The following is a 16,126-nucleotide window of genomic DNA, read 5'->3' on the forward strand; positions in this document are numbered from 1 at the left end:
ACACATTCACATGCACACACATTCATTCACAAATATTAATAAATCACTCACTCACACAGATTAATAATGTACAATAGTCAATCCACCTGATTGACAGGTGTAAGTTTTGTGTCAATTCAATTATTACTGTTTTTTTCTTGTTATTCTTTTGTTAAAAAGGAAAGATCTAACTTGTTGGGATGTGTTCATGTTCCATAAAGGGGATGCCAGTTTGAAGAATGCCATTTGGTGGCATAGGAACCATTATACTTGAATTGTGAATTGTTTAATACCTTTTAATGGTCTTCTGCAATGTTTGAGGCATATTTATTTTTCATGCTTTAATGTTGGCCTAATTTCAGTTACATTTACATTTTAGGCTATGTAGTTTGACATTTAAAAAAAAAAAAAAAATTTTTATTTTTTATTGTAGTAACCACTCAGCTGTATGTGGAAATGCATATTTTAAAAAAAAATTTGCAAATAAAACCATAGTCCACAGCTTATGTAGTTTTAACTTATTTTAATATATAAATTCAGTGAAATCATCAAACGTTTGTATGACTTGCCAGTGACTTGTGACCCAAGCTACGACTTGACTTGACTTGCTTGACATAAAGCAGTGACTTGACTTGACTTGACTTGCTTTTCACAAAATTGACTCGGACTTGCTTGAGACTTGAAGGTTAAGACTTGAGACTTGCTTGTGACTTGCACATGTGTGACTTACTCCCACCTCTGGCCTGGGGACTTCCTCGAGTGTGAAGGTGGTGTCTACGGACGCCTCAACCTCGGGATGGGGAGCGCTGCTCGAGGGCAGACCGTTATTCGGCCAGTGGTCGGAACGGGAAAAGCTTCTGCATATAAACTGCCTGGAAATGATGGCAGTCGACAACGCGCTGAGGCGCTTTTGTCCCCAGATAAAAAGACACCACGTCTTGGTCCGTTCGGACAACATGTCAGTGGTGGCTTATATAAATCACCAAGGAGGTATCAGATCCAGAATCCTTCACAGGCTGACGGAACGCCTCCTGGTCTGGGCTTAGCACAATCTGCGCTCGCTCAGGGCAGCGCATGTGCCCGGCCATCTGAATGTGGGACCAGACAGACTGTCCAGAAACAATCTGCCGACAGGAGAATGGTCTTTACATCCACAGACAGTCAAAATGCTATGGAGGACATCTGGCAGAGCGGAAATAGACCTATTTGCGTCTCAAGAGAACGCTCATTGTCAGGAATTCTTCTCCAAGAGCAGGGATGCGCTGGCTCATGTCTGGCCCCGCTGCCCGCTCTATGCGTTTCCCCCTGTCACGCTCCTACCCCAGGTGTTAGAGCGAATCAGGGAGAGCGGATGCCCAGTGTTACTCATCGCCCCATTTTGGACAAACCAAGTCTGGTTTCCAGTCCTGATGCAGCTGACGAGTACCGCCCCGTGGCCGATACCGGTGAGGAGGGATCTCCTCTCGCAGGCGAACGGCTCGATCTGGCATCCTCGCCCGGAGCTTTGGTCCCTACATGTGTGGGCCATAAACGGGTACCCGTTAACCTCCCAGCGGGAGTGTTAAACACGATCACGCAGGCTAGAGCTCCATCTACGAGGCGGCTCTATTCCTCAAAATGGTCTGTGTTCACTAGCTGGTGTACAGCGAGTGGCACTTCACCCTCACGCTGTGGGGTGCCGGAGGTTCTCTCCTTTTTACAAGAACTTCTGGATAAGGGCAGAACCCCATCCACGCTCAAAGTTTATGTGGCGGCCATAGCAGCGTTCGCTGAACCACCGCTTGGCCAGTCATTAGGAAGGAACGATCTGGTCATTCGCTTCCTTAGAGGAGCTAAGAGGCTGAACCCTCCCAGACCACCTTCAGTTCCCGTTTGGGACCTTTCCACGGTTCTGGAAGCCATGAAAGGTGCCCCATTCGAGCCAATACAGTCAATAGACCTGAAACTCTTGTCTTTCAAAACAGTGTTTCTTCTGGCTCTCGCTTCAGTGAAGCGCATAGGGGATTTGCAAGCGCTCTCAGTGAGCGCGACGTGTATGGAGTTTGGGCCGAATGACTCGAGAGTCATACTCAAACCTAAGCACGGATATGTTCCTAAATCCCTCAACACACCGTTTAGGGCACAGGTTATCTCCCTGTCGGCCCTGCCGGTATCTGAAGAGGAAGGGGACGCAGGCTTCCTTTGCCCGGTCAGGGCGTTAAGAGCCTATGTGTCTCGCTCATCTGTTTTCAGACAGACGGAGCAGCTCTTTGTTTTGTTCAGCGGACGTTCTAAGGGACTAGCTGCGTCAAAACAGAGTCTATCCAGATGGATAGTTGATGCTATAGCGCTAGCTTACACATCCAAGGGCCTGCAATGCCCGATAGGTGTCAAAGCACACTCCACAAGAGGCATGGCCTCGTCGTGGGCTTGGTCCAGTGGGATTGCCTTGCAAGATATCTGTATGGCGGCAGGCTGGGCCTCCCCGTCTACATTTATAAGGTTTTATAACCTCGAGGTTCCCGCTTTACAAGCTAGGTTGCTCTCGGTTTAAATTTTCAGTATTGCCCGCCCGATCCTATCGGCTCAGGATGCTGAAACCGCTAGAGCGTCGATCACTGATCGTATGTATACTTCTGTGGGCAGTGCGTAAGTCCCCCATATTTATCAGTCCAGGCCGTGTTCGCCCTGGCTGTGTGGAACACTTAATATAATATGCTCTTATCAGAGCTCCATATTACAGGAATGATGCTATTCTAGCCCCTCTTCCCGGATTCTCTGTGAGTCCCTTGTGATTAGGCACTGTATGAGCCCCGGGCACCTGCCCTTGGGACTTTAGTGTTATGTCTCAAGCACGCACAACGTTTTACATTGTGTTCCCCTAGCGTAAGATATCTTACGCAAGTACGAGAGACCTCTCGTAAGAGAACGTACTCGGTTACTAACGTAACCTCGGTTCTCTCTAGAAGAGGGAACGAGTACTTGCGTATCTTGCCGTGCATGCGTCATGTTCTGATTCGCTTCAGCGATGAAAAACTGACCACACCAGCCTCTCTGGGCCGTATTTATAGCCCTGGCCCCACCCGATTTCGGCGGGACATGACGTAATGGGCGCGAAGCGCCCTCATTGGTTCTGACGTCATGAGGAGCCTCTATCGATAGGCTGGTGCAGTTGCCGCAGAGCAGCCAATGGGCGCGCGAGCTGTCTCGCCCATGTCTGCATGCTGCTGCAATGCGTTTTACATTATTGCAAAATTAAGGATAATTTTTGGCTTCAATATCTCGAGGAAAAGAGGTTTTCCCCTAGCGTAAGATATCTTACGCAAGTACTCGTTCCCTCTTCTAGAGAGAACCGAGGTTACGTTAGTAACCGAGTACGTTCTGTTGCCAGTAATGACTCACGTGTGCCACCCGCTGGTGCGTGTGCAAATAACAGCTTTCTACAATCTCCTTGATGCTGAATGAATCACTGCTGCCAGTAGAAACGTTGCCCGCGGGACAAAAACGCTTTATATTCATGGAAATTCTGCTGATATTTTGTTTTCAAAGAAGAAAATGCAAACAACATGATTGTACCAATATGTCCTTTCTTAATCTCTTCTCACTTAACGGGATGTTCGCTGCCTAGGTAACGTAGGGGAACTCCCACTGCCAACGCCCCAAGTTCAGTCAGGCAAATTAAGAAAGATCACGGCTTTAGTCAACATGTAGCCTAGGCCTATTTTAAAATAAACTAATATTTAGATTGAGTAGAAATTTAAAATGTTGTGTTTTTTGTTTTTTTCCTTGTACATGTTAGTTAAAAATAAAAATAAAATAATCTGTAATACCATACAGTAGACACTAGATGTCTTTACATAAATATTCAGGGCTGTGTGTTCCCAAGTTGTGGAAATGAGACATGATTGCTTAGTTTTAATAGGTTTTTAGCTACAACATAGTTACTTACAGCTATATGACATTTTCTTAAATAGTTTATATTTTTCAAATATTTTACACCGGACCAAATTCTTAATAAATAAAAGGTTTTCAAAAAATATATATTTCTTCTTGCTTGACTTTATTTATATATGTGACCTTGAAGTAATCCAAAAGTAATCAGATTACATTACTTTCATATTGTGGTACTTGGATTACGTTACTGAATACTTTTTTCATGAAGTAATTTGTAACTGTAACGGAATACATTTTTAAAGTAACCCTCCCAAGCCTGCACGCTAACATGCATACATTTACACGAAGGAATCTTTATTTAAACTTATTTTGTTATTCATATTAATTTGTTTCAGTATAATGATGGATCACAATAACCACACAAAACAAACAATATTAATCATTTCTTTGTGTTTTTGTTTACGTTTACAGCACATTTTATATACATTGTTACTGATTTGAAGTGCACACAAATTAGTTACGTTGTATATGTTACTTATATTTGTTTCTATTTTGAGTTTAAATTTACCGTCTGTGATGAACTTCAGACATGGTCAAAGACATGGTCCGCTGCAGCCGCATCCTGGCGTGACGAAGATTAGAGTACGGGCAGGAACAGAACTTAAGTGTTATTGGTTCCGCCCGAACATACCATTTGCTGGAATTGCCCGGGGGAGGAAGAAACGTTACTGTCTTTATTAATTGATTTATTTAGTTGTACATTTATGATATTTGATTACATTTAGCTTTCCTTATCTTTATTTATTATATATCTCTGTTTGATTTGATTTTGATTAATTGACGGTTATATGTTGAATGTAAAGTTGAATTGTTTCCCCTCTTAATTTGTAATGGGCCCATCTCTTCCTTTATAAGCTGTTGCTTTGTTCATTTGAGCGGGTCAGTTTTAGTTTGTTTGTTTGGTTTTTGTCTAACTGTTTTGATCTCATTTTCTGTTTATTTTATTTTTATTGTAAGAAATTTATGAGTTTGTAAAGTTAATTTCTTTTCTTGGGTTCAAATAAAGACCCATTTTTTGTGCAAAGCTTGTGTTCCTTGGTTTTGGCTTCTCGGTCCCTCACATACATACAAAAAATATATAAATACATAAATAAATAAATAATCTTAAGTCAATCATGATCAATAATGAAACTTTAGGGTCACGCAATTAAGAATCAGGGTATGAATTGTATAGGTAGCCTACATCGCACATGCAGAGGTATGGAAGTAGAATAATGTCAAATGTTTTTGAAATAAAAAGCCTGTTGAATTGCACTACTTGAAAAAAAAAATAGGCATTGCATTAACCATGCTTGCATTTTAATGCATTGTATTTTTAGTGCTTACATTTTTATGGGCTGAAATTCAACATGGTTGAATATTTAAGCTGTGAATATTTCAATTAAAAACATTTCAAACACCTTTTCATTATTAAAAATTCAATAATCCATATTCACCTTTCATATTTCACTTCCAAAATATTCAAACTGTTTAAAAATACAACCAATAATATTCAACAGGCAATTTTCGGTCCATTTTATTTCGCTTAGCAAATTCGCTTCCACAAATTCAGTGGTTCAAATTCTACAGTAAATTCAACATTGACGTCCAGGAACTGCAGGAAAAGCAGTAGATTGCCGAGCATACTCTCCATCTGCTGTTAGTCGACCTCACCAGCAGGGGGTGCAAAAGCGTGTTGAAGACCAGCAACAGTTAGAACAAGTCATTCATTCATAAAACTCATTTACAGCAATGTAAGTGTATTTGTGATTATTATGACGGCTGTTTTATGTTAAATTCAGTGTCTTCACGGTTACTTTTCCTGTGTAGCCTACATGCAACTTTCTCTACCGTGAACGAGATTATAATGTTATTCCCCGATGCGGATATACAGATCCAATGTTAAATTTTTGAGGTTGACATATATTTCTCTTGGTTGTTTAGTTGCCTTAACTTTATATTGTGGCGATGTGCTGCATGCAGGCTATTAGGGTTTCCCTCAATACTTAAGGATTCCCCTGCTGGACATATACAACGCTTAACGTAGCTTAATGGACTACAGTGATGTAAAAGACCAAACTCGCAGGCAAGCAGATGGACTCAGAATAACGCGTAAAGCTTAATGCTGAGCGTTTCCCAGTGATAGATTGGCATACAGATGGCTTGATGTTGGACATTCGCACATTTAGGGACCGTCTCTAAAGTGTATACGACTTTGGTATACACGTTTCTAACTCCGATAGAATTTGAATAGAACGACTTACAGTCATAAAACCAACTGTAAAGTGTTCATTTAGTGTCAGGCATAATGCGCACCCTTTGGATTTTTAATATTTATTCAAATAAATTTAAGTTTGCTATTGAAGTTAGAAACGTGTATGCCAATGTTGAATGCAACTTTAGAGACGATCCCTAAATGTGCTAATGTCCAATATCAAGCCAATTTTTACATTTAGTCATTTAGCAGACGCTTTTATCCAAAGCGATTTACAGTTAAACTAACAATAGGAGGACAATATGCAAGTGCTGTGACAGTTTAAGCTAATGCAATACACGTATGCATACTATATATATGTGTGTTGATTTTATGCCAGTATATCACGAAACGCTCAGCATGAAACTTTGCGCGTTAAGTTCATATTCTGAGTCCATCTTCTTGCCTGTAGCCTAGGCTATATAATAGCCTACAGCCTACTTCCCTAATAAGGTGCAAGATTGGTCTTTCATATCACTATCAACGGAAGGGAAATCCTTGAGTATGAGGTATTGAGGGAAACCGATTATAATCCTGTTCATGGTAGAGAAAGCTGATGACATGTAGAATACACAGGGAAAGTAACAATGAAGTTATTGAATGAAACATAAACACAGCTTTTGTGTGTTTATCATCTTTTCCGCATATACTGACACAGATAATCATTTTCATTTTATGAATGAATGTCTTCGTCAGCAACAAGCGCTTTTGCACCATCTGATGGTGAGGTCGACTAACAGCAGATGGAGAGTATGCTCGGCAATCTACTGCTTTTCCTGCAGTTCCTGGACGTCAATGTTGAATTTACTGTCGAATTTGAACCACTGAATTTGTGGAAGCGAATTTGCAAAGCGAAATAAAATGGACCGAAAATTGCCTGTTGAATATTATTGGTTGTATTTTTAAACAGTTTGAATATTTTGGAAGTGAAATATGAAAGGTGAATATGGATTATTGAATTTTTAATAATGAAAAGGTGTTTGAAATGTTTTTAATTGAAATATTCACAGCTTAAATATTCAACCATGTTGAATTTTAGCCCATAAAAATGTAAGCACTAAAAATACAATGCATTAAAATGCAAGCATGGTTAACCCCTTACCAGTCGCCCCCATTTTTGGCAATCGAGTGCAAAATGACATACCCATAATAAAATGGTTGTTGCTAATGAGTCCTTCTGACTACACAAAACCAAGATATCATTTAAAAGCTGACACTTGACAGTTTACTATGAAATACTTAGAATTGCTCTAGCAATTACTATTAGAGAGATAAATAAGCTCAAAAACAATGGACAATTTTTTATTTTTTTTTTATAAATGTTTATGAAAAAGAAAATAGCTTAAAGCAAAAATATACAGGCCTGGAAACACAAGCAATCTAAAGCCATAGTTCTTAACAATGTATGTTTCAAATTTGAAGTTCATACAAGCAAAAATGATTTTTTTACAAGCATTTATTTCAGCGCATGTCTAGGCACCTACCCAAAAAGGCCACTTGGAGTCTCCAAAGGGACACTTGGTAACCAACTTTTACCATGAGCTATAACAAGTTTGTTTGATCATTTCAATATATTTTCTTATTACATTATGACAAAGCACAACTTGTATACTTTCTCTGGTGTATTGTTTACATTCTAAATGTTTATAAAAATACATTTATGTGCATTTTTGGAAAAGGCTCCAAAAGTACCCTAAAGTGACACTTGGCAACTTGTTTATAAAAAGTATATATAAGAAAGTCTTTGTTCACTACCATCCATTTAATGGTTAAGAATGACACATTATTTAGCAAATAAAACGTTTTTTTTATTTATACATCTGTATATAGTTACAAACAACAGTTTCTTAGTTATTAGCAATCAACACAGTGCTAAACATCTCAAAAAATGTAAAAAAAAAAATGTTTTAGCAATCAGTGTCTGTAGCAACGCACTTGAAAAGAACAGCTGGAACAGCTGCAGAGGACTGTACAGCTGCAGAGGACTGTACGAAGCTGTTTTTAGAAGCTTTGCTCCAACAGCATGAAGAGGCCTAAAGATGATTTCAGGAGGTTCTGTGCTGTCCATGTTACTACACCATCCTGTCCCTGAAGTGCTGGGTGAATCATCTGAATTGCCATCACTATTGAATAACAAACAGGAAAAGAAATTTTTATATATACACATTTTATTTTCAAAATCAAATGACCATTCACATACAGGAATCTACCTTCATACCCAATATATTGCTAACATTATTGAACATTTACACCACCAGCTAATAATGCAGACTGCAATCAGACAATAATGATGCCCTAACATATTTTATTTTCTCAAGAGTCATGCACGTCACATTATTTGCTTACCACAAAGTGCTGGGCTGTCTCTTTCCTCTTGAACTTCTGGAGGCTGAAGATGTTGCAGCCACACATGGACGCTTTGCATGTTGTCCAGAGGCCTCTGGTTCCCAGTCATCATCTGAAGTTTCATCACTGTTGAATTACACAAAACGGATTAGAAACACACCTAACAGAACTGATTATCTTGCACATAAATACATACATATTATTGCCTTTTCAAATCTGAAATTCAAACAATCATTCACATACAGCAATCTACCTCTACACCAACTCTATTGCTGTCCTGATTGCACATTTACACTAGCAGCTTACAGATTTTATATTCAAAGGATCATTCACATACAGCAATCTACCTCTACACAAACTCTATTGCTTCCCTGATTGCACATTTACACTACCAGCTAACAGATTTTATATTCAAAGGATCATTCACATACAGCAATCTACCTCTACACCGACTCTATTGCTTCCCTGATTGCACATTTACACTAGCAGCTTACAGATTTTATATTCAAAGGATCATTCACATACAGCAATCTACCTCTACACCGACTCTATTGCTTCCCTGATTGCACATTTACACTAGCAGCTTACAGATTTTATATTCAAAGGATCATTCACATACAGCAATCTACCTCTACACCAACTCTATTGCTTCCCTGATTGCACATTTACACTACCAGCTAACAATGCAGACTGTAATCAGACAATAATAATGCCCTAAAATGCAATTTTTTCTCTCACTAAACATTACTTTACTTGCTTCACATTATTTACTTACCACAAAGTGCTGGGCTGTCTCTTTCTTCCGCTCTTTCCTCTTGAACTTCTGGAGGCTGAAGATGCTGCAGCCACACATGGACGCTTTGCATGTTGTCCAGAGGCCTCTGGTACCCTCTCATCATCTGAAGTTTCATCACTGTTGAATTACACAAAAAGGATTAGAACTAACGTTACACCTAACAGAACTGATTATCTTACACACATATAATTACATGTTCTTCTCTGAAAAGTTGTTTGAACTTCGTCTTGCGTTCTACATACAAAGCAATAGCCTATATAGCTAACGTTACATAAAGTAATATGTTCAATGTTGTACAGGGTTTCTTCTAATTCAGCGCTTGAATAACAATGGAATTTCACTGCATTTCAATGTAACGTACTTATAAGCGGCAATAGTGCAGAAAATCAAAACTAAAAAGCAATGTAACACAAACTCACTAAAATGTTTAGACACTTACCGATCTAAAACTGGATCGAGACCTTCTAAAAACATATCCTCCTCTTCAGAGTCGACGCTGGATACAAAACTCTCTTCTGAATATTTCCCGTTTTCTTCATCACTGCTTCGCAGAAGTTCTTCCAATGCAGCAGCAGGAGAAAATAACTTCTGTCCCCGACGTGAACCCATTGCAGCAGGCGAATGTAAACGGAGCGAGCGCTAGAGAGCAGGTGTAACAGGAGGCAGGACAACCTCTGTGCGTCACGAGAAGCACGTGTGCGTAAATTTCCAGGAAGCAAATGGTTGCGCAAACAAAGGAACACTGTTATAAACGCGAGATTATGCAAAACCGCACATGGGCGTATTCGTTATGGCATAGGCTTCACATTGGATGACAACAAAAAAGTTTCCCATTGCTATTGGTTTATTTTTTACCACACATATTAGCATTAGGCTTGTTCGACTTCATACAGCTCTGCGCAGACCGATCGGCGGCTGACTTGAAGCAGTGCATGCCGGTTAGAAATTTTGTCCGACTTGATACAGCGCCGACGCCACGTGACTGTGACATATGCCATCAAAGTACCGCGAGAGCATTTCGAGAGTAGCCGGAGAACTCAGCCAGCGCAGCTTCTCAAGAGCGGCTGCACTGGGCTGCAGGAGGGCTGATGACGACACAGCTGTCCCACGATTGGCCGGATTCACCGCATGACAACGATCACGTGTTTTCCGTGTTTATTCGATCACCTTTAGTTCCTCTAAAGCTCTCAAATCAGTTTTTTATATCAGTAAACACTCTTTTCATGTCGTATGTTATATTGTGTCATGTTTATCAAATTAAAACTGAACGTATAGACTCCACTTCATTAATAGTAACAATTATGTTGAACTTTATTCTTGTTCAAACAGACGCTGTATGAAGCAGTACATAAAGTAGGCCTATGGCAAGCCGTTTTAGCTTAAATTGTACCCAGCGTTACTCGTCGTAATTGCATTTTTACTAGTAAGAATTCAATTAGAGAGCTCTACAATTCAATTCTTACTAGTAGCAATTACAATTAGAGAGCTCTCCAATTTAATTATTACTAGTAAAAACTGATTTAGAGAGCTCTCTAATTGAATTATTACTAGTAAGAATGCAATTGTAGAGCTCTGTAATTATATTAAAGAGCTCTGCAATTGCATTCTTACTAGTAAGAATTCAATTAGAGAGCTCTCTAAATCAGTTTTTACTAGTAAGAATTACAATTAGAGAGCTCTTTAATGCAATTATTACTAGTAAAAACTGATTTAGAGAGCTCTCTAATTGAATTCTTACTAGTAAGAATGCAATTGCAGAGCTCTTTCATGTAATTACAGAGCTCTACAATTGCATTCTTACTAGTAATAATACAATTAGAGAGCTCTCTAATTGTAGTTTTTACTAGTAATAATTGAATTGTAGAGCTCTCTAATTGAATTGTTACTAGTAAGAATGTAATTGCAGAGCTCTCTAATTCAATTAGATCATAGTAAAAACTGAATTAGAGAGCTCTACAATTCAATTCTTACTAGTAAGAATTACAATTAGAGAGCTCTTTAATGCAATTATTACTAGTAAAAACTTGTATTCATTAGATGCAAAAAAACAAATTACACCCATTTCCTACTTTTCAAAATAAAAGCCCCTTTAGGCGTGGTTAGACATTACTATATTATATAACAAATTGCATTCATATTACTGTTACATTATGATGACTGGGATGTAGCCTAGGAGCCAACATCTTCAACCATGTTTTTAATTGGAAAACATATATGTGCCTGCTGCCTGGTATAACCTGTGTTCTTTCAAAGACGCATGCGCGTCACTTTTGAATGTTTTGTCTCAGGTCACGCGTTTATATCCGGTGCCGCCAACAGAGAACATAAATGGAGGCGTTATCCGTGATTAATGCAGTCAGAAGAAAGATTTTATCTATCAAACGAAATTTTATTCGTGGGAACTGTACGCTTTATGATTTAAGTGTGATCGACTCGTTGCTTAACAATATACAGAGAATAAGCCAAGATGATTTGGAGAAATACAATGATCTCCTTGACAGTCTACGGGTATTACGGACAGCCATCACATCGAGGCATCAGCAAGTCCTTTCCACCACTGCCCCGCTCATACGAACAGGTATGTCTACATCGGTCTACATACACAATCAATATATATATATACACACACACTACCGTTCAAAAGTTTGGGGTCAGTAAGATTTTTAATGGTTTTTAAAAAAGAAGACAAAAACTTGACAAACAAATTAGTATCTTCTGCTCAACAAGCCTGCATTTATTTATTGTGAAATATTATGACAATTTAAAATGACTGTTTTCTATTTTAATATATTTTATTAAATGTTTTATTAATTTAATATAATTTATTCCTGTGATCAAAGCTGAATGTTCAGCATCATTACTCCAGTCTTCAGTGTCACATGATCCTTCAGAAATCATTATAATATGAGGATTTGATGCTCAAGAAACATTCATTATTATTATCAATGTTTAACACAGTTGTGTACAATTTTTTTGTAATTTTTTTTTGATTAATAGAAAGTTCAAAAGAACAGCATTTATTTAAACTGAAACTTTTGAACGGTAGTGTTTAATGTTACAAAAACTTTAGATTTCAGATAAATGCTGTTCTTTTGAACTTTTTTTTCATCAAAGAATTTTGAAAAAAAATTGTACACAACTGTTTTCAACATTGATAATAATGAGAAATGTTTCTTGAGCATCAAATCCTCATATTAGAATGATTTCTGAAGGATCATGTGACACTGAAGACTGGAGTAATGATGCTGAACATTAGCTATGATCTCAGGAATAAATTACACTTTACTGTATATTCACATAGAAAACAGCTGTTTTAAATTGGAATAATATTTCACAATATTACTGTTTTTGTTTGTATTTTTAATCAAATAAATGCAGCCTTGGTGAGTAGAAGAGACTTCATTTAAAAACATAAAAAATCTTACTGACCCCAAAGATTGTATATCTTTAGATTATGTATTTTTAAATTGTTATATGACATCCATAACATATTCTGGTAAATAAACCTTAAATCTGTATTTAACTATAGTGTTTTGCCACATGTTCAATTCTGTTTTGTGAAGGAATAATTCAGTTTGTTTTGTTGTACTTTATGCAATAGGTTCAAGGGGTAGACCAAGCTTAGACGTGACCAGGGAACAACTGCAGCTGTTGCTTAAACAGGGGTTCAAAGCCAAGGCCATGGCAAGGATGCTTGGATGCTCAACCTCCTACATGTACCACAAACTCCGTGCCCTGGGTATACGAATGAGGGACCGATTTACCCAAATTGATGATGATGATCTAGAGCAGTGTGTACAAAGTCTTCATGGACAGTATCCCAAATCAGGTTATGAGGTACATTTTGTTGGCCTGTACATACCTTTACTTTCTTACAATTTTTTTTTTTGAAAATAAAAAATCATTGTTTCTAATCAACCATGAACAAGCACTCTGTTTTCACAAGTTTCTGTTTTAAAACAGATGATGCAAGGATACCTGTCAGCTGAGGGGATACATGTACCAAGACAACGTGTGCGTAAAATGCTCAGTAAAATTAACCCAGCAGCAGCAGCTGAACGGTGGAGCTGTGCTGTTGCAAGACGGACATACTTTGTCCCGCTTCCAAACAGTCTTTGGCACATAGATGGGCACATGCGGCTTATAAGGTATTAACTGAAACGTTTTGTCTGTGCACTTAAATCCATTGTACATTCACTTTCTCACTCATACACACATTTTAAACACTCTCACTCTCTTACAGTTGCAAGTTGCAACACACAATCTCTCTCACTCACATTTTGTCGAAACACACTCAGAAACTATATGTTTCTGTCACATATAGTTATGGTCAAAAGTTTGCATACACTTTGCAGAATGTGCAAATGTTATAATTTAACACAATTAAGTGCTAGAAAAAATTTGCATTTCTCTCTTTTTTTTTTTTTTTTACTGCCCCAAATAAGCTATTTCACATAACAGTTTGCATGAGTATACATGTTTACATCTGTATACTAGGGCTGCGCAATATATCAAAATGATCTAAATATCGCAAATTTATATATCATGATATGCATATCGCAACAGCTTGCAATAACTGGGGTCATGAACAAAAGAAAGAGAAAATCACTCACTGCTCTTGGCTGAATAACTTTTGTAGCTTTAATAAGAATCAGTATACTACATACTGTATATTTAATTCATACAGTGAAAACTAAGCAGTGTTTTATTTTTACATTTGATTATTCAGTTTCTGTTGTTAAATAACCCTAATGTAGGATAACCTGAAACCCTAAACCCCATGGTTTACACTGATGTTAAAATAACACCTCTTATGCCACAGTAAAACACTGCTGTTCACTTTCAGAAGTTGTAGGGGTGTTTTCTAGTCACAAAAAGAATGTGAAACACGCATGTAGGTTATATCATTTAAAATATATTTTAAAGATAATTTAAGTTATTTTACACACTTTAAGCATTATCGTATCGCATATTGCATTATTTAATGAGTTTATTGCAATTTTCTTCAATATCGTGCAGCCCTACCGTATACTCGAGACAAAATTGCTGGATTTATAAAACCATTCTAAAGTTCACATATACACTTTGATTCTTAATATTCTGTTGTTACCTGGATTTTTCACATTCTTTGATGGGTTAAATAAGGGACTAGTAAACAACTAAGCAGTAAAACTGCCTATAGTACACAAATTCTCCAGGTCCTGCAGATTCATGCATGATTTTGAGATCCAACATTTTACACTGAAGACAATCAAGGGACTTGTTCACAACTATTACAAAATGTGAAAACATTAACTGTTGTTCAAAAAGGGGGTGTAAACAAGTTTTTTGCTAAATTGAATAATTTAATTTATATACACAGATGGGGAATAGTGACACACGGAGGGATCGATGGACACTCTCGAGTCATCACTTACCTAAGAGCAAACCTTGATAACACTGCTTTGACAGTGTTGGCCAGTTTTGTTGGAGCAACATTTCAGTATGGACTTCCATCCAGAGTGAGGTCTGACAGTGGTGGAGAAAACACTCAGGTTGCTTTGCTTATGAATTTGATTTATGGTGATGAACGGAGGAGTCACATCACTGGAAGATCTGTACACAACCAGCGTATCGAAAGGCTCTGGAGAGATGTTTTTACCCAGGTAATTCAATACTTTTACCACCTGTTTTATTCCTTTGAGGATGAGCAAATTCTGGATCCAGACAATGACATACACAGATTTTCTGTACAACAAGTTTACCTGCCAGTCATTCAGGAAAGATTGGACACTTTCAGAGCAGCATGGAACGGTCACAGGCTACGTACTGAATCAAATCGTACACCCAACCAGATATGGATGGAAGGTATGGTTGCGAACCGTCAACAGGACACAACAGCCATTAACAACGTTTTCAGCAGAGACCCATACAATGAAGAACTTGAGACCATGCTGGGGCGATATGGAGTCCAGCTTACTCAGTTGGAAGTTAATCAGGATGCCCTCGAAAGAGCTGTAGTGGTTACTCAACCACAAATTAACTTGCATCACAGACAATGGCAAATACTTAAAGATACACTGATAAGAATTACTGACCTGAAGGAAAAATATATGACTTGCTGCAGAGAAATTTCCAGATTCTTACAAGATTAGGTTAAAAATATGTATAACTAGACCATTCAGCCATCAAGTTAAAACACTGTAGAGTGTGTGAGATTTATACAGTACAGTACTATTAGGCCTGTTTATCAAAATGCATTACTTTATTTGTTCACTTGTAGAAATACATTTGAAACTCTTTTTACAATAAAACAAATGCATTGTAGTTCTTCAAAATCATTGCTTTCAGAAAGGTTTTTCAAAACCCCATTTCTGTTCTATAACAGGAAAATAGACATTTTATATACTTCCCCTAACCTGTGAGAACAACAGATAACCAGATTGCGAACAATAGGTCTAGGTGACTGTAAATAAAAAAGCCAGCATAAAGCCATTGTAGTTTTTCAAAATCACTTTTTTCAGAAAGGTTTTTCCAAAACTTCAGCATCGTTTTAAAAAAAAAAGAAAAAAATGAAATGCTGTAGTAATTTTAGATATAAACTTCTCCTAAACTGCAAGAAATTAACAGAAAACCAATTTAACAATAGGTCTAGAAGCTCCATGTGACTTCAGAAGAAATGTATTAAAGTGACGAACTGATTAAGTAAATTAGTCTCCAAACATCACAATTTGACCCTTTTATGGCACTCTAAAAATGAGTCACGTCATTCTTATGGAATACCAAAGGTTGGAGCCTGCATTATTCCGTCAGTCATGTATGTTTTGAAGTCATCATAACTGTTGTGAAGTGGCAGTCTG

At 37.8% G+C, this 16,126-nt stretch overlaps 3 protein-coding genes across 3 annotated transcripts; 2 read left to right on the forward strand and 1 right to left on the reverse strand.

Annotated features, from left to right (window-relative positions):
- The first annotated feature begins 725 nt into the window (after positions 1-725).
- On the forward strand, positions 726-4,175 carry LOC309488489 (uncharacterized protein). Its single transcript, XM_082156763.1, has 2 exons — positions 726-3,621; positions 3,799-4,175. The coding sequence occupies exon 1, from the start codon at positions 776-778 to the stop codon at positions 2,510-2,512; it is 1,737 nt and encodes a 578-aa protein (XP_082012889.1). The 5' UTR covers positions 726-775; the 3' UTR covers positions 2,513-3,621; positions 3,799-4,175.
- A 3,295-nt stretch (positions 4,176-7,470) lies between these two features.
- Positions 7,471-10,153, reverse strand: LOC309488519 (uncharacterized protein). Its single transcript, XM_082156796.1, has 4 exons — positions 9,727-10,153; positions 9,267-9,404; positions 8,492-8,617; positions 7,471-8,268 (listed from the first exon to the last, which is right to left on the reverse strand). Exons 1-4 carry the CDS (start codon positions 9,894-9,896, stop codon positions 8,007-8,009), a joined length of 696 nt encoding a protein of 231 aa, XP_082012922.1. The 5' UTR covers positions 9,897-10,153; the 3' UTR covers positions 7,471-8,006.
- Positions 10,154-13,100: 2,947 nt separating this feature from the next.
- LOC309487735 (uncharacterized protein) lies at positions 13,101-16,123 on the forward strand. The gene is made up of 3 exons (XM_082155530.1): positions 13,101-13,124; positions 13,251-13,435; positions 14,650-16,123. Exons 2-3 carry the CDS (start codon positions 13,251-13,253, stop codon positions 15,419-15,421), a joined length of 957 nt encoding a protein of 318 aa, XP_082011656.1. The 5' UTR covers positions 13,101-13,124; the 3' UTR covers positions 15,422-16,123.
- The last annotated feature ends 3 nt before the right edge of the window (positions 16,124-16,126 follow it).

This window comes from Leuciscus leuciscus (assembly GCF_965113295.1).
Source record: "Leuciscus leuciscus genome assembly, chromosome: 23".
Taxonomy (NCBI): domain Eukaryota; kingdom Metazoa; phylum Chordata; class Actinopteri; order Cypriniformes; family Leuciscidae; genus Leuciscus; species Leuciscus leuciscus.

What these genes read in the sequence shown, in the direction of transcription:
- LOC309488489 (XM_082156763.1), top strand. Translation starts at nt 776, where the DNA reads ATGGGGAGCGCTGCTCGAGGGCAGACCGTTATTCGGCCAGTGGTCGGA.
- LOC309488519 (XM_082156796.1), bottom strand. Translation starts at nt 9,896, where the DNA reads ATGGGTTCACGTCGGGGACAGAAGTTATTTTCTCCTGCTGCTGCATTG. An exon ending in CTCGATCCAGTTTTAGATCG is followed by an intron (nt 9,405 to 9,726) that starts GTAAGTGTCTAA and finishes GTAATTCAACAG; the next exon opens with TGATGAAACTTCAGATGATG. An exon ending in AGACAGCCCAGCACTTTGTG is followed by an intron (nt 8,618 to 9,266) that starts GTAAGTAAATAA and finishes GTAATTCAACAG; the next exon opens with TGATGAAACTTCAGATGATG.
- LOC309487735 (XM_082155530.1), top strand. Translation starts at nt 13,251, where the DNA reads ATGATGCAAGGATACCTGTCAGCTGAGGGGATACATGTACCAAGACAA. An exon ending in GGGCACATGCGGCTTATAAG is followed by an intron (nt 13,436 to 14,649) that starts GTATTAACTGAA and finishes TTATATACACAG; the next exon opens with ATGGGGAATAGTGACACACG.